We start from the raw sequence: 19,664 nt of genomic DNA, 5'->3' as shown, positions 1-19,664 counted from the left end.
CAGACTTGGAATGACCCAAAGTTAAAGCCTGCCGACATGTCTGCACGACTTTTGATGTACTTGTGTTGATATCATTGTACTTTTATTGAATGAATTTCGGTAAAAAAGGATTCTATTCTTGAGCATTTACACTTTTTTAATTTCTTGTGAAAATGTATTACCTTGGAACTGAGACTTCCTTAAAACTTCACTAGCATGATTGTCCATCTAATACATTATCATTCAATGTATAATCACACAATTTTTCTCTAGTAGTAAATGTTATGGGCAACGTATGGGCAAGGTTTGTTTACTATTCCTTGCTAAGAAAAATGTACATATTTCAATTTACTATTTAACATTTTCAAAGTAGCCATTTAATATTTGTTACCCATTGTGGTTATAACATTGTGACAAATATTGGGTAATTTGTTGAAAATTACAATTAGCCAAAACAGGTAAGAAGAGAATAACAACAGTGCAAACAAGCAATAGTGATTATACGAGATAGAGTCATAAACTACCCGTAATTGTTACCTATTTTCGAGTAGGGTTTACCTGAAGGATACAGTTTTCTTCCACATATTGCTTGTTTTCATTAAAATCATCAAAAACTGCAGGTTGTTTCTGACAGGATCTTTTGTGTGGTAGTAATAAAGACACAGATATCTTTAAAGGAATATTGTAATTTTTCTCAGCTATGTTCATGTAATTTATTTGATTTCTATATTATGTATATGGTCATATTAGCTGTAATATTTTTTGTGAAGGTATTAAACATGTACGGAACCATGTGTTAAATGTAATGCATGTTCAATTTCAGAAAAATGTTTATCATCATCATCATCATCATCGTCAGACGTTTCCGTTCTCACGGGTCGTCGTACACAGCCTCCTCCACTTTAGTCTATCCTTCCAGGTCTCCTCTTCATCCACCTGTATTTTCTGTAGTCCCCTTCTCTCTATGTCTTTCCACACTTGGTCCTCCCATCTTCCTCTCGGTCTTCCTCTTGGTCTTCTTCCTCCTTCCTCCTTCTCCAGTGCTATTCTAGGCATTCTATTATCTCCCATCCTCTTCACATGCCCCATCCACTGTATTCTTCTTCCTTCCATTGTCTCTTGCAGTGAAACTACCTTCAATCTTTCTCTGGTTATTTCGTTCCTTATTCTATCTCTTCTTGTAGTCTTCTCTATCCCTCTTAAAAATCTCATTTCTGCAGCTTGCAATCTGCTTAAATCATTTTTTAGTCCACGTCCACGTCTCTGCTCCATATAATAAAATTGGTTGGAAATAAGATTTATACATCAATACTTTTGATTCTTTCCCAATGTTCCAACTCCACACAATCTTCTTCACCATATTGAAAAACTTTCCACTCTTCCATATTCTGTTTCCTATCTCTTCTCTTATTGTGCCCCTATCTGTTATGATACTTCCTAAATAACAGAATTCCTTCACCTTTTCAAGTCTTTTTCCTTCAACTAACACGTCTTTGTTATTTCCATCCCTTCTCTCTACTTTCATTACTTTACATTTTTGTATGTTCATCTCTAAACCATATTTCTTCGCCACTTTTGCCCATTTGTTTAACTCTCGTTCTAACTCTTCTTCCCTATTTTCCCATATCATTATGTCATCCGCATATGCTATTGTCTTAAGTTCTTCTGCTCCTCTGTTTCCTTGTACTTCTAGAATAATTTCATCCATTATAATATTGAAAAGGAAAGGTGACAATATGCTTCCCTGCCTTACTCCTCTCTCTGTTTTAAAAGTATCTGTATATTTTTCTTCAATTCTTACCCTGTTTTTACATATGCCGTACAGGTTCTTTATTCTTTCTACTATTCCCTCACGCAATCCTCTCTTTCTCATACTCTCCCATATCCTTTCTCTCAGTACCTTATCATATGCCTTCTGTAGGTCTATAAACGCTACCATTGTATCTTTTCCGTATTCCCACCTCTTTTCTAACACTTGTCTCATCACAAAAATAGCATCCACCGTTGACCTACCTTTCCTAAAACCACATTGCTCCTCTCTTCCTGTTTCTTCCAGTACTGGTCTAATTTTCTGCAACAGTATTTTTTCATAAATTTTTTGTGTATGGCACAACAAAGTTATTCCCCTGTAATTCTCGCATTTTTGCTTATTGCCTTTCTTAAAAATCGGCACTATTATTCCCATTTTCCAGTCTTCTGGTATCTTCTTTTCCTTCCAAATCACTCTCATCACTCTGTACAACCATTGAATTCCCAATGGGCCCGCCGCCTTTATCATCTCAGCCGTCAGCTCGTCTATTCCCGCAGATTTCCCCTCTTTCATCTCTTTAACCGCTTTTTCCAATTCGCACATACTAAAATCCTCTTCATCTTCTGTCTCCTCTGTCATATCTCTTCTTTCCTCTTCATTTTCTGTTCCTTCCAGTAGTTCCTTAAAATACTCTTTCCACGTCTTCAAAACCTCTTTCTCCTCCCATTTGATTTCCCCTGAAACATCCACCACCTTAGTCAACATTTCTTTAGGTTTCGTCTTGTTCCTTATCACCCCATAAAAAATCTTCTTATTTCCTTTGAAGTTTGATTTCAGTTTTTCTTCAAAATCCTTCCATGTCCTCTCCTTTGCCTCCTTCATCATCTTTGCTGATGCCCTTGCAAGTCTCTTCCATTTATCCCTCTTTTCGTTTGACCTATCCTTAAACCATTCTCGCCAAGCTCTATTTTTGTTTTTAACTGCTTCAGCAATTCTTTCATTCCACCAAGGGGTCTCTTTATCCCTTCTTTTACCTGAAGTTCGTCCACATGTTTCTTCTGCAGCTTTGACTATAGCATTCTTGAAATTTGTCCATTCCTCCTCTCCTGTTTTGACCTCCCCCTTGGGTATCGTTCCTCTAATGTTATTTACAAACTCCTCTCTAACTTTCGTATCTTTTAACTTCCATGTCTTGATTCTTGTTAGTCTTTTGCATGTATCCTTTCCAAACCTCATTCTTTGAAAATCAGCTACCACCAGCCTGTGATCTCCTCCCATACTTTCACTGGGTATAACTTTTACATCTGCCATGTATGGCTGCAGGCATTTCCTCACTAATATATAATCTATTAAACTTGGCTGTTCACCATTCCAATTGTATCTTGTGTATTTGTGGCTATCCCTTTTCTTGTTCCAGGTGTTCCCTATCACTATATCATTCCTTAAACAAAAATCCAGTAAATTTTCTCCTTCTAAATTCCTTGTTCCTACTCCATAACATCCCATTACCTCTTCATATCCTTGTCTAAACTTACCCACTTGTGCGTTAAAATCCCCAATTATTATTGTTCTCTCTTCTTTTACTTGTCTTTCCAGATCCTCTTCAAACTCTCTCTTCTCATCGTCCGTGCATCCTGTTTGTGGTGCGTATACCTGTATTATGTCCATTATCTCCCCCTCCATTCTGACCGTAACCTTAATAATTCTTTCACTTACCACATCCACTTTCATCACTCTGCTTGTCATCTTTTTGTCCATGACTATAGCTACTCCATTTCTTCTTCCAATTTCTCCTCCAGACCACCAAATCCTGTATCCCTGTCCCACTTCTCTACTTCCACTACCTTTCCACTTTGTTTCACTGATTCCCATTATGTTTATTCTTCTTCTCTTCATCATCTCTACTACCTCTTCTAACTTGTTCCTAAGCGTCACAACATTTATTGTACCAAATCTTAACCTTAAACAATTGCCGGGTCGTTGCCGTAAATTTCCATCCTTTCCGAGGCTGTTCTTATTTTTGAAAGCAAGTTTTATCCACTACCGGCTTGCTAGACCTGACATAGCTTCACCAGAGCCCCGTTAGCCGTCTCTTTGAGCCGTTGCCCGTCCCTCACGACGAGGACGAGGGGTTGGACTTAGAGGGACAAAATGTTTATATGTTTATATGTTTTATAAATTATGTTTTGAAAGCAAGCATTTTTCAAACGCATTAAAAGATTTATACATTTATATATGTACTTATCGTAATAAATGGTATACAATTGTATTTGAATCAGTTAATTATTTGTAGCATTTGATATTTTTTTATAAACACCATTTTTAGCTGAGTAACTACAATAATAAAAATCTGAAACTTCATTTTTATGTTATTTTATGATTAAATAATTTCATTCTGGTGTTACTTTATGTTAATGAAACAGCAAAAAATTATAATGTAGCAATTTATTTATCTCATTATAAATATTAATTTGAAAAGTATAGTATGCATTCATTTATACCACCTTTACTTTCTCAAAATCATAATTCGTATTACAGAACTGTTTAATATATTTTTATGAATATAAATACACAGATTTGTTATACAATTTTGATTTAATATCCATGCAAAAATAATATGATATGAGTACATTAATAAAATTGAGAAAATCTTAAAAACTCTGAACCATTCTTTAATGATCACATCAGGATCTTAGTAGTGTTCACAGAATCAGAGTTTATTATAATTACCCCAATTATTGTACTGTATTTAGTTGCTATTAATACCCTTCTTCAGTAATGAAAAAATATTCCAAATCCAAAGTTTTTTTTAAATAGTCAGACATTCTTGTAAGCTGGTTATTGACTTAAGTTATACATTTTACATTTTTGTATATTTGTGTAAAAAAAATCAGTTGTCTAGAACAAATCCAGCCAAAATATAGAGATTTTCTGTGATAATTACTTGTGAATCCACTTCTACTCACAAGATAAGTAGTATTTGTTTTAAGCAAAATAGATCAAGTATGATAAAGTAACATGTTGTTACATCTGAATTTCTGGGATTGTTTATTTCAAAGGGTTTTAAATATGTTCCTGCGGTAGGGCACAGCCACAGACCTGGTGGTGCAGATTGTTCTGATAGCTGAGTCTATGCGGCTGCAGGCCATGATGGCGACATATGGCATCCAGACACAGACACCACACGAGGTGGAGCCTGTACAGATCTGGTCGTCCAACCAGCTAGTGCAGGTGTACCAACATCTCGGTGTCAACCACAAGCTCCATCTCAATGGCAGGCCCATGCGACCCGTTGGAGCGTTGGGTACCAGCAAAGTACGTTCGTAGCTTTGTAACTGGCAAGGTACATGGATAGCTATGGGAACTAACAATCTACTTCAATAGATTTGGCGATTAGTGAGGTTGGAAACTAGTGAGGTACATACATACATTGAAAAGGTTTGGAGAGTAATGGTGTACATTAAAGTAATCAAATTTTAATTGGTTAATTTTAAATATTATGTATAAGTAGATCAAAGAATAGAATTATTGTACATTTGATTTCTTCATGCCAACTCATCACTGTCTAGGTGTCGAGCTCTTTTATGTCATTAACGTAACTTAACGAAGTGATGAAAAGTATTTGAAACTCTTTCAGTGATTTTTTTTATGATCAAAGATGTTTACGTATACTTTCAAATCTTTGTACAATAAGCAACTTTGAGAAAAGTTAAATTGAAGACTTACATACATTCTAGAAGCTCTTTTCTTATTTGAATCCCGTATAAATTTGAAAACAAATACTCCAATAATATAATTTTTATTTTTGTGAGGCCTTTCCTGTTCAAGGAACAAATCTTCAGACGTACATAACTGAATGAAAGTGGTTCTGTTATGTGGGTCTGATGATGTGTTACTTGAACACGAAATGCGTCACAAAAACAAACATATTATTGGAGTGTTTGTTTTCAAATTTATATATGAAATCTTAGAAAAAATGGATGCATATAGAGAAGTATATAAAATATCTTGTGACTGGTGACCACCAGGTGTACCGTGTGTGTGGGATGACAGTACTGTGCTACCCTCTGATATTTGAGGTGTCAGAGTTCTACCTTTACCGGGACATGGCACTGCTGATTGATGACATCAAGACAGAGCTGGCCTTCGTCAGCCGTTTTTGGAGACTCTCGGGACGACCCACCGTGTGCCTGCTCATCCGGGAGGAACACATGAGGTCTAACCTACTACTATTACTGTAACAGCACAAGCACAGTCTGAGTAGGAAATTTGTTTGATGACATGTCATTCCGTATAAGAGCCGGCTGAACTGGCAGCGATCTTGATTGTAGCCGTTTTAGAACAATGTTGAACACTTTTAAACCCTTATTTTTAGTTGTAGAGATAGAAGATGTCTCTTTTGAATATGTAAACAATACTTATCCAAACATTTTTCAGTTCTTAAATTATTTTAATTTGGTATTTAGATAAACTCAACTTTTTTACTTTTTTGTGTAAATATTTAAAGTTATACATTTAATAAGTAAAAAACGTTCGGATGCCTATTAATCACATCTTTATTGTACAGTTTGTTTCTCCATCCTAGCTCATTCATTGTCTAGTCTTAAAAGTGTTTAAGTTTAACATTGTTCATATGGGCTAAAACTCAAATTTGTTTCACTAGAGCCGTCCATTAAGCACTGAATATGTCATTCATGGACAAGTTATTTATCACTGTACATTTGGTGTACCTTTTTGACATAGAATAGTGATCATGATGTCAATAAAAAATTTTTTTTGATAATCAAGAATTATGCTAAAATAACAGCAGTTTTATTTGATAAAAATCTCTAACTTATAATATACAACATATAACTATTTATATAAGTGTGATTTTTAAATGCATGTTGTTTTATACTTTCGTTTTATAAAATAATAGACACTTAAAACAATTATTAAATTAACTTTATTATAGGATGCAGATTAAATGTTGAACAACATACAACTATAGTCTCATATACTAGTCACTGTGGGGTATAACTGACTGACTAGCTACTATAGTAACCGAAACGGCTTAGGAATGGCAGGAATGGACAGTGATAGATCTCAATGTGGGAAAAATAGCTTTGCGAAACAGCGAAGCCAAGGGTCTCCATTTTCCTACCTCTCAAATGTTACAGTATTATAATTTGTCAATATTATGCATGTTTAATTTCATCTACAATATCATAAGACATATACAATACAACATTAACTTTATAAGCACAATATAGATAAAATTTTGCTTCCGTTTAGTTGTTGTTTTGTCTTTATTAATGATTTAAAAATATTAAATTATCATATTGTATCAACAGAACACATTCCTCACAAGGTACATGAAGTTTAAATAAATGCAACTGCTACAAAAAGCAAGTCTAATCTAAATTATTTTATGAGTATAGAGTAAAATAAAGACCAAACCATGTAAAACAACAAATGCTAATGCATGACAGGCAAAAAATTTATTTTTAGTCAAGCTGTATGTGATGTCTCCATTAATGAATGATCTGAAATTCACAGAAGCCATTTCGTAAACCACTGTGTATGTTTCAAAATTGTTTAAACTTTTTTTATTTATAATTGAACACACTGAATAAATTAGTGACATGTTTTTTCAGTTACAACAAATTGTTTCTGTTGTTTCATCATGATCAGCAAAATTCATAATTAACAATATCAACTATGGAAAAGACAAATCCTGTTACTATACATTAATGTGTATACAATTAATGTATATCTCGTATCTGCCTGTATAATATAGAGACTCTCATGACTAAAGACAGTAAACATACAGTACAGAGGTGTTCAATATATGTACTAGTTGTATATGTGGGTTAATATTCTTTTATTCTGCGTAGAGACCCCCAGTTCAAGGAAATGCTGGACCTCATGGCAATGCTCAAGAAAGGCTACTGTGATGGAATTAAGGTTCGCATTGGTCGACTTCAGAACCTTATTTCTTCTTCCTGTATTGGTAATTTTAAACAATTACAATGTGTGTAATGTCCTTTACATTGTTTGGTCTTTTGCATCAAAGCAATTTACTAATATGTCACTTTTAAATTCATGTACTTGAAAAAGTAACTTTTACACAATGATTTACAAATTATAAGAAATGTGTGGTTCGATAAAAATTAATCTGGTTTGATCTAATGACCTTTCTAGCATAAACCAAATAATATAGAATTTTAACTCTGCAAACTTGCTCTGTTAAAACAGGTTTTTTAGTACTAAAAATAATTTTTGTTTAGTTTTATTGATATTGGTTGGCAGAAAATTATAATAAAGGGTTAGGTTATTTATTTATTTATTTATTTATTTCAACGGTTCCACCATTTTTACAAAAGTAATTCAACAAATCAAGTACTTAGCAATCAAGATGACAAATCATAATCAATATACACAGTCTTATGTACGCTCTAACTTGAACAACATAGGCAATAACAGAGTGATATACTATAAATATAAATAACAAAAACAACAATAAATAACAAGGAATAATAACAATACAGTAACAGCAACGATAAATAAATAGTTGACCAATGCTATAACATTAATAAAATTTAGAAACTCAACAATATACTATCAATAATTAATACAATCGTAGCTGTTAGTTACTGTAAGTGGATCTGTTTAAGCATGTGTTAGGTGTTTACATTTAATAATTTGTTTTTCAGGGTGTATTTTGAATCGTGAAAAAAAGTCGATGTGCGCTGCCTCGCTACCCAGTTTTAGAAGTCTGCATATTCCATGGTTTGATGCATAATATGTGGGCCTAAATCTTTCTGCAGAAAAGTGTCTTAGAGCGGGGTACCTCTTGGTATAGAGAAGTCTATATCCGACACTAGATGAGGGCAGTCGAGGAGGAAGCCGTTCACCAGCCTGTACAGGAATAAAAATATCAATATATTTTCTTCTTTCCTGGAGAGGTTGCAGTCCATATAGCATCTCAATCTCAGCGACGGGGGTTGCAAGATAATTATATCCCAGTTTGACTCAAGAAGTCTTAAGCAACGCACCTGTACTCTGTTCAGCAGCACAATGTGGCCTGCTTGATATGGAGACCAAACAACGGAACAGTACTCCAGCAAAGGACGCAACAAGAGTCTTATAGAGGATAGCCAATGTAGAGGGGGATCTGAAGTCTTTGCAAGTCTTTGCAAGTTCGGGCAATAAACCCAAGCATAGAAGAGGCCTTTATTTGTAACATGCATTATGTGTTCGTAAGGGCTTAGGGAGGGTGTCATAATAACTCCGAGGTCCCTGACTCTGTCTACTATCTTAAGAGGGGATCCATTTAGAGAATAGTCAAAGGGCCTGGCTGTGTTGCTTCGAGTGTAGCTGATGACAAGACACTTGGCTATATTAAGCTCCATAGCATTTACTCTGCACCAGTTACTTATCCTGTCAAGGGAATGTTGGAGTTCCTTTTGGTCATGAGGAGATGTAACCCTGCTGAAAAACCTTAATATCATCAGCAAACAGAAGAAACTTCGATGATATTGCACTAGAAAATATCATTGATAAACAGGTTAAAAAGCAGTGGGCCCAGATGAGATCCCTGTGGTACACCTGAGGGGACAGAGAATGGCAAGGACGTACCTCCATCGTACTTGACTATAAGAGTACGTTCCCGCAAATAGCTACTCATCCAACGAAGCAGAGGTCCCCAAATGCCATAGCCTTCAAGCTTTGATATAAGTAGACTGTGATTAATCTTATCAAATGCTTTGCTAAAATCTAGATATATGCAATCTACCTGTGAGGAATTTGCAAAAGCTGACATTATATATTCCTGAAACATCAGTAGATTGGTTGTGGTAGAGCGGCCCTTCAAGAAGCCATGTTGCTCCAAACAGATGCGACTCTTGAGTTGAGAATATATATTGTTCAAGATGATACTTTCAAAACACCTTAGCGAGAGCAGACTGTATCACAATGGGTCTATAGTCCTCTTATGTTCCCTCTATCTCCAGACTTAAATATTGGGATTACATAGCTCTGCTTCAAGTTTGATGGAAAGGACTCCAGAAGCAAGTAGAGGCCTGAAGAGAATTGTTAAATGAACTGCAAGTATTGGAGCACACTGTTTTAGAACTCGTGGTGGTATATCATCCGGCCCAGCACTCTTCCTGGCATCCAGTGATTCGAGGGTCTGTTGGACATCCAAGGTTGTTATTGAACAGCTGGATAATGTTTGGTTCCAACCATAATCAAATCTAGGAATAGGAACTGTAGTATCACTAAATACTGAAGAAAAATACCGAGCAAACAAATCACACTTGCTAGTAGGATCAGTAGCTTCCTTTTTGTCTAAAGTCATGTGTGTCGGAACGTTAGGAGAACTTTTAAGGCTACCAACATGAGACCAAAAGGACTTATATCTCTAGGAATACCATTTTCAACCTTACCGATGTATTCTGAATAGCACGCGTGGGTGAGGTCTCTGCACTCCCTTCTAGTTCTCCGAAAATTATCATAATCAATGTGCGCCCTTGTATGCTTGTGTAGACTTTATGTAAACTGTTTCTTCCTGATAACCAGCAGTTTCAATTTTTTAGAGAACCAGGAGGGGAATCTAGCTCCACCAACTCTTTTGAGTGGAGTATTGACCCTAACTAAAGAGGCCAGGTAGTCGCTGAAGTTTGTGAAAGCCCGCTCAGGATCCGCCAACTCACTTGATGCAGGGTAGCTTAGAACCTGCAGCCCATTGAAAACAGCATCGACATCACACCTTCGAAAGTTAAGCCCCCGTTTCTGGCTTTCAGTCGTGGAAGGCTGCAACACTTCAAATTCAAAAGACAAAGCAGGATGGTGTCTATCTTCCTCCAACAGTACATCAGGCGCATGCACAACTTCAGATGTCTCAATTGAAGAGAGTATCAGATCAAGACATACATCTCGGTAGTTGGTTATATAATTTAACTGTCTCAGGCTATATGCACCAATAAGTTCAAGCAGACAACGGGAAGAGTTTGACACAGAAGTAATGTCGGGCCACGTCCATTTTGTGTCAGGCTGATTAAAGTCTCCCATTATTATGACATCTGCAGGTTCACCCAGGGAATTATAGACCCCATCCATAGCATCTCTAAAATCCGAATACTTAATGGTTGGCTGATTAGGAGGTATATAGACATTTCCCAGAAGTACTGAGGAGGTGGGAAACTTACACAAGATAAATATACATTCAATGTCATTGACATTGGTGGGAATCCTGGTGCAAGAAATACAATTTCGTACGGCTATGAGAACTCCACCACCACCCGACTTGTCACTAGTAAGTGATGACCTATCACACCTGAAGATATGGAACCCCGTAAGATTAAGCTCAGCATCGTGTATATCAGGTGATAGATTGGTTTCGACCAGCGATATATATCATAGGGTGAAGTATTTATTCCTTGCGCTAATGAGTTCATTTTACTCCTCAGACCGTTGACATTTTGAAAATAACAGGAAATAAACAATGGGGAACCGTTGTGCCTTACTAGTTTTTTAAATTCTTAACAATTTGTGGGACATTATTTATGTACTTTATAGTCAGGTTTTGTTCGCCACGGGATTTCCTCTCTCAAGCTCAGCTATCACAGATTTCAGATACTTTTGTTCCTGTGGAGTGCGATCCCTAGCCAATTTTAACAGCTGAGAAAATCTGGTCAACCTTTGCCGCAGCTTCAGATGAGAAGTTAGTCAACACAAGGCGAGCATCATGCTCACTCATCAAGATTACTTTGAGGGGTCTATGTTTATCATTTGTCTTTTTGCCAATGCAGTAAGTTTTAAACCCCCTCGCTGCTGAAAGTAGAGTGTGAAGACTTGAGTAGCTCAGTGACGATCTCAAGGTCATGGGTAATTCTAAACTTGACATCAGGGCTATTAGATTCAGGAAGACCATATATCATCACATTTTGATGCACGGCGGGCGCGCTCATTTACCTCAGCAACTTATATTGGTGCCTAACTACTGTTAAAAGAAGAGCATGATTTGTATTTTTTTAAATCTGATCATCAGAATTAGATCTCAATAACTAAAATGGGATTTATTAATAGAAACCAGACACTGACTGGACTTGGTAAATATGTGAAAAGTATAAAATTAAGGTCTTAAATTCTTGTTGCATACATTACAACAGTTTGTGAGCAATTAGTTAATGGGTTTAAATTTCAAAATAATAACCAAAAGACTGTAATCAATATATGACAATGAAACTTGTGACTATTATACCTAAACTTATTAATTCTTTACAGGTTAGAAATTAACAAGCAAAATAATGAATCAATAACATTTATTCAATTGTAGCATGATTATTTAGTGATGCCTAATATATTTATTGCTTAATGTATATACACTAAAAATATGTATTCATTATATCAGAAACTAATTTAAATTATTGTATCACATACAGTTTGGTATTTATAAAATATAATTATATTCAAGTGTATTTTGAACACTTAAACATTAAAAATTGCATTTAACATCTTATGATTGTTAACATGCTGTCAGGGAACCAGGAGAACACACCTAGCTGATCTTGTCTATATGTATCGCCTGAGTTGCTTCAAATATTGTAGGCACTAACTTTGCCTTGTTCACGTACAACGTTAGATTTGTAAGATAAATTTTACTGATATGTTATAAATCTTCTTTGAAGTTTGTTATTGATTCGTTTAGGATTGCATATGTTTACCATCGTTATATAAGGTGTCAAAAAGAATTTGATGTTTTAGTTTTTTTTTTCATCTGAAAAAGAGGATAGATTTAAATCCTCGAAATGTATGTTTTGTAACTTATAATGATGGGAAAAGTTCTCAATTCTACCATTCCTCTAACAATTTTTATTGAGGAATATTTTGGAAGGTCCTAGGAATAAAGGTACCATACCATACCACCTTGGGGGACAGGCAAAGCGTATTAACATATTGACACGTTAAAGGTTTGTCTTGAAAAAATATGTCCAGATGCAATCTTACGTAATTTATTAAAATACTAACTAAACCATCATAACAGAACATAAAAACTAAACTTACTCCACTTAAAAAAATATTTTTAAATTAGTATTAAGGCTGTTCATCAAAAGGAACAAAATGCAGTACCATTTTATGGCTTACTCTCATTTACTAGAGGCTAATAATTCTTTTTTTAATAAAGTTTTTTTTTTTTTTTTTTTAGTTATTATTTATTGATTTTAAAAGACAAACATAATATTTTATATTGTTGAAATTTTTGTTTGCTTGTTGGTTTTGATGTACATTGAATTTATTTAAATAAGCTGTAATAAATGCATCTCTAACATGTTAGGTAAATAGTTGTAAGTGTAATATTAACAATCAGGACTATATCACACACAACTTTGCATAAAAATTATGAATGAAACGTTGACTTCGTGAATAAAAGCTTTAATTTAACTCAATATCTACAACTCTTCTGCATTGTAACTTTTTCATTTCAGTATTGTTGCAAAAGGGATTTATTCTAGGGTTTACTAAATATTACATTTTGTTTAATTACTAGGTTTTCATATCCTTATGTAACACGAATTATAATGATATAAGTTTCATTATTATTTAAATAAGCATTAAATACTGTCTGTCCCATAATTGCATTGGACAAAGATATGATAAGCATCTGCGCACTGCAGACAACCATAGGTGACCGGGTTTATTGTATTGTTTCTTTCTTTGTAATGTGATTTTTGTGATTATTTTGACATACCAGTGTCCTCCCCCACCCCGGATGAGACGCCTTTGGTTCTAGATCTCTTTGGGTTTCAAAGATTTAACAGTTAGGCTACATCATACATGTATATCATATCTTGGACATAAACAGTTAGGCTACATCATATAATTATGATATATTATGGACATCAACAGTTAGGCTACATCATACAGGTATAACATATCTTGGACATTAATAAATTGAAGCAATGCCTTGAAACCTACTTTTGAATGCCATAGAAATGATTTGTGTCTATATTTTTCTTTATAAATTACTGTAGTGATTCAATTTCACAGCATATTTTAGTCTTCATCATTTCTATTTTAGTGTTTCTGTCTTGAAAATATAACTTGTATGCTAAATACTTTTACTATAACATGCATGAAAATGGTACATGTTTATGAAATAAACAAAGAAATTAAATAGCTATAATAGCAGCAGTCTTTAGATTCATTTCTTAAGTAACAGATTGAGTTATCCCATTTTTTGGGTTATGTTATTTTATTGTCAAGCATTGTTTTTTTTACAGGTCTATTGTCTATTTTTTTTGCCTGTAGTTTTTCATTTGTTGAATGGATATGGTAAAAACCATTCGTATGAAATGTATAATGTGTATGAGTGCACACATGGTATCAGACCATTTCTGATTGTATTTTTGTGAACAATTTCACATTTTTATAATATTATATTACGTTGTTAAATCTTGTGTTTTTGGATTATGATCTCTGATAAATATAATATTATTTCTTTACAAATCTGCTAAAACAGAATTTTAAAATTATGTTTTGCTATTGTTATACAAGGTGGTATCAGAAAGTTCCCACATTGTACCTGCCATTATTTTTGAACATGACTGTACTAGCTGGCACGCCAGTAGCCTCTGCCTCAATAGCCACTGAGTCATTGTGTTGAGTTTCGTTGTTGTGAGTGGTTTGTTATGTCTACAAATTGTGTTTTGTTGTTGTGTGTTATTATTACGTAGCAGTTTTTGTGATGGTTGATAAATTCAACAGGCTTGCATTAAGTTTTGCTTTAATCTTAAGAAATTACCAACGGAAACTTTTGCAATGCTTCAAGAAGCTTTTGAAGAACATTTGCTGAGCTGGGTGAACACGGGTTTTTAGTGGTACGCTCGTTTCAATACTGGCAGAAATTCAATTGAGATGATCATCATTCAGGACCAAACAGATGAAATTCAGTACCTTATTCATGATGACCATTGTCAAACAATAAATTATTTATGTAGTAGTGTCAGTATTAGCTATGGAAGCTGTAAAGAAATTTTAACCAAATCCTAGGCATGCATCGCGAGTTGCCGCAAAATTTGTGCCTCGACTTTTGACTGTTGATTTGTGCAATGAACTAAAAGGGACATCTGAAAATTGCTCCACATTCATATTCAGGATCATAACTGGTGATGAAAGTGGGTTTTACGATTATGATCTAGAAACAAAACATTGTGTTGGTTAGATTTATGAACCATTACAAAAATCGCTACATAATGATAACACACAACAACAAAGCACAACTTGTAGACCATAACCTAACCACTCACAACAACGAAATTCTGCACAATGACTCAGCGGCTATTGTGGCAGAGGCTATTGGTATACCGTCTTGTTCAGTCACGTACAAAGAAAAAATACGGTGACTAACAGTCCAGGAACTTTCTGATACCACCTTGTATTTGTTTTGAATAATATTAACTTTAGAAATAAACATGTTTCCAACAGGAAAAAATATTAAAATAAATCTTAACTGATCAAACTCAAAGTTAAATATGTTTACATTTATTTTTTTTAATGTTTATTTTGAGTATTATTTTTATAAGGTAGTATTGTTAATAGAATGATGGCCCAAGAATTTATAAACATATTGTGTATAGTACATGAAGCCGTCATAAGTACAACTCCCTGTGCATAGATTTTACTAATTATTCACAACATCTCCATTACAAGGTGTGTAGAAATAAAAATAATATGTTATATGTAAAGGCTATGCTTATAAACATTTCTTCATGTCATGAGAAAAGTAAGAAACAAAACCATAAAATTAACATAATTGTTTGATTGCAGAACATTTGGACTTCATGAACACTGTGGACACTTCAGAGATGACTTTCAACCAGTTCCGCCAGACGGAGCATGACTATATTGGCTATCAGAGCTTAACTGACGTTCCTCGTGCTTCGGTCTATACAGAAGAGATGGACACCATCACGGCAAGTACAGTTAGCTTGTTGTCTCAATAGACATTGTGTTACTTGCAGATGTTTCTGTTTAATTTAGATACAGTCATCAGAAGGATCTTGAAGTTCTTTCAAGTCTCAGTAGTGTAACTTAGACTATAGCCAGCTTGAAAGTTAATGCTTATTACATCAACAATAAGCATCACACAGTCAGTTTTGGTCAGTTAGTTAATACAGTTAGCATGATATTTATGTGGTTCAAACTCTTTAAATCCTGTTTTAATTTTTTGCTGGGGACATGAGAGGCTTACTAATTGCGGCAAGTAATTATCATTTTTCATCAACCCTAAAACTGAATTTAACTGGCCAAATGTAGAAAAAATGGCTGAAACTGAATTCCAGTCATTATGTGATGTGGAGGAATTTGTAACACTTGACTGTAATAGAATGGACGTATTCTTGATGAAAGAATTGAAAACTAAGCAAAATGTAATGAGCTTAGCTGCAATAATGTAATAAAATAGGAAATACTTTGAAATTAATTCTTATATACTTTTTATAGATAATATTCTTTATTACTTCATCACCAAGAGTGGTATCATTATAAGTTTCCATTAAATTGATACAAAGGGGTTATCTCATTAAAAGAAAATCAGTTAAAAAAGTTCATCTTAACAAATCCTTTTTTTAAATGAAGTTAAACATACCCTATGTACGAATTTATGATGTTGCACCAACTTGTCATGAATCATTCCAATGAGGAGCTGAGGAATCGCTAAGCTGAGTGATTTAGAAAATAACTTTAAAAAAATCAAGTAAATTTTTGTTACAATGTTATTTTTATATTATTGTCCACACTTTAATTTACTGTTCTACACAATTTCCATCAATATTAAGTACATATCTTAAAACTATCTTTTGTGTACTGTTTCTCATAGAAGATTGCCAGCTAATTTAACAGCAACTGTAATACAATCTATTTGACGCTATTGTATCATTAGCACTGACCTTAAAGATGCCTCTTCTGATGAGAAAACAAAGGGCTAAATTAGAGCTGTTTGGGAGATTATAAAATTGGCCTTAGTAAATATCTGTGGTGAGATGTTGGCTTTATTTTGCTGCATGTGGACCAACATTGTCATACAGTAAAACATGATTCTCAACAGTTTAAAGATTGAAATTAAAATATCATAGAGAGAACTACAGTACTTGAAAATTAAGGAAACCCCTTTCACAATGAAGGCATTGTCTTCATTTTCACTTTATCATTAGTGATCATTGAGAAACCCACTCTGTTTTTCACCATGAACATTCATTCAATCATCTTTTAAAGCTCTTACCCAGTTGAATGCCATTTCATTGCTCATAATGTTTTGTCCATACACTTCACAATTCTGATGGTGAATTTCAACTGCTTATATGCCTTTAGCGCCCAGAAAAGAAATAACAGTACGTACTTAACATTTTAGTGGGATTCTCAATTGACCAGGGGATTTAAATATGCATTAACAGATGTAAAAACGAGTGAGTGATTATTTTCTAATAATTGATGAAAGATTTTTTATTAGTTATAATACATATAAAAGACCCAAACTTTTATACATATATTAATATTTATTTTATTTTACTTTAAATTAAACAAATCTTGTACTTTACTCAGCTGATAATTAATTTGAAGTGTTAAATATTTATATTATTCAAATTGTTGTTTCACACCTGACGATGGAATCTTTGATGTTGAAAGGCCTTGTGTATAGAAATAAAATTATTGGATAATTGTGAATTTTCTTTCATCAATTATTAGAAAATAGTGCATTCCAATAAGAAGAGCTCTTCCTTCAATGATTGAGTGATTGCTTATGTGGTATGCTAACAGTAGGTAGACAGTGTGTAAGCGTGAGAACTTCAAAACAGCACTTACTAAAAAATCACGCCTTGTACATTTTTGTCACACCGGTGCTTCCACTGTTTGAAACATTTTTTGTAATCATCTTTAGAAATGGCCGACAGCTTCTCTCTCGTTTTGTTCTTTACCTCTTCAATGGTATCAAATCTTGTCCTTTCGTGCCCCTTTTTATGTGTGGAATTAATAAAAAATCACACTGGGCCATATCAGACAAGTAAGGTGCACGGGGCATCAAAATTGTCTATAGGCTATATGTGCAAATACGTTGTCATGGTGGAAGAACCAACTCCTGCATGCCAAAATTTGTGTTGTTTTTGCCGAACACTGTCGCACACTTCTTAAAATTTTCAAATATAAGGTTTGATTGGCAGTCTGACGTGAGGGAACGAATTCCAAATAAACTACACTTTTAGCATAAAAAAAGCAAATCAGCATGGCTTTAATGTTTGATAACAAATTTATGTTTGGCTGAGGTAATGATGTCTTTCATTGACTTGACTGTCGCTTTGTTTCTGGGTCATAACCATAGCATCTTGACTCATCACCAGTAATGACCAGCCTCTGACAGAAAATCTGGATCAGTCTCCAGCTATTGTTTCAAAACATGTTATGTTTCACTTCTTGTTCCTCTTGATTGTCAATGAGGAAGAGACTTGGCAACCCTCTTCATTCATTTACAAATATGACTGAAAAATGGTCTCCCGTAATACCCTATCCAGGAAGGCCAGAGCCTTTTACCTGTGTTAAAATACATTAATATCTATATTGTGCTCTGAATCTTTAAAAGATTCAAGATTAAATAAAGTAAATTCAATAACTAAGACTATGGTTAGTAATGATACACCAAAATCTTTATAAGGAATGAGCCTTATTAATTGGTATAACATGAAGCATTTCTTTTGTAATTTCTAGAATTACGAAACCAAACCCCTGTATGAGGTGTTAGATGCCATCAGGAATGCCACTGGACTTCATGCCAAGTGCCAGCTGTATGGAGTCCTGCTCAAACGGGAAGGACCAGAGTATGAGTTCAATGGTGCAACAGGTATGTTAAGATAAGATTATCTCAAATATCCTATTATAGTTATTAAGGTATGTCAATTACTTAAATGTTCTAAAATAATTGATTTAGATAATTTTTCTCGTGCTAATAACTATGTCCAAAGGTTATATTTGTTTGTACTTGTGGTTCATAAATACATGTCTTTAAAAAACTGATAATTACTTATGCTGTGAATTGTTTAATTTCATTGCATAGAGTAATATTGATGTAATTTGCTTAACTGTTTCAGTTTTTAATACATTAAAGCATTCTTTGTTTAAGTTAGGGAAGGGTTTTGTTTTTCTAGTAAGGTGAAGGAAATCTGACCTTTTTTTATTTTTTTACTGATGTATTTACTTTTGTACTTTTATTTGCAGCTAATTTTTTTTTAAGTGAGACACATTTTTCTATTTATAAAATTCTTGTAGGACATAGTGGAAGTAATATATTCTTGCACATACTCTTTTAGGTTTGTTTGTCTAACTTGTTTGAGGAGCTTTTATTACTAGAGTAACTTAGATCAAGGATCAGGACTGTTCGTTTACTGATGGCAGTTATAAAGCAGAAGTTTGTCTGTTTCTCCTAATTAAAGTAAATGAGAGAGAGGTTTTATTTTTAATGCTAAATGAAATTTTGACAATTTGTACAAAGTTCAATTGAAATTTGGATTAGTATTTATAATTATGAGTTCCAGTTTTGTCTCAATAATAAGTACTTTATATCACGTTTAGATTTGTCCGGATGAGATATTGTGAGTTAGGTGTTTATCAGTTTGTAACGTACCTGAGAATGATGGTAATCGAGTTGTGGACTCAATATATTAACAACATTATGATGTGATGAATCAGGGGATTCTGGTGGCAGTTTGGTAAATAAAGATGTTGCTGAAGTTGATTATATTGAACCAGAAACACGCTACTTAATTCTGTGATTTTCTCGTTGGCCACAAGGCCAATTTCAAAATATTCGCTAGTGCTCAGCTTTGCTAACGCTCAGCCAAATACCAGTATTGAATTCAGCATCAAGAAGCAAGATCACAATCTTGTTTTGTATCGATCCATC

At 34.1% G+C, this 19,664-nt stretch overlaps 1 protein-coding gene across 3 annotated transcripts in view; it reads left to right on the top strand.

Moving 5' to 3' along the window:
• Nucleotides 1-19,664, top strand: part of LOC124371725 (probable phosphorylase b kinase regulatory subunit beta) — a gene marked incomplete at its 5' end in the record, with an annotated part of 43,170 nt that overhangs the window by 7,933 nt on the left and 15,573 nt on the right. For 2 of the 3 annotated variants that reach the window (XM_046830064.1, XM_046830063.1), the window contains 5 exon segments: nt 4,814-5,044; nt 5,758-5,945; nt 7,606-7,721; nt 15,542-15,687; nt 18,473-18,605. In XM_046830064.1, coding sequence (XP_046686020.1) covers nt 4,814-5,044; nt 5,758-5,945; nt 7,606-7,721; nt 15,542-15,687; nt 18,473-18,605 — 814 coding nt within the window. 3 annotated transcript variants of the gene reach the window in all.

This window comes from Homalodisca vitripennis, unplaced genomic scaffold (genome assembly GCF_021130785.1).
Source record: "Homalodisca vitripennis isolate AUS2020 unplaced genomic scaffold, UT_GWSS_2.1 ScUCBcl_1891;HRSCAF=6081, whole genome shotgun sequence".
NCBI classification, from domain to species: Eukaryota; Metazoa; Arthropoda; class Insecta; order Hemiptera; family Cicadellidae; genus Homalodisca; species Homalodisca vitripennis.
Note: the sequence above shows the minus strand (reverse complement) of the source record. Positions and strands in the feature narration are given on the sequence as shown.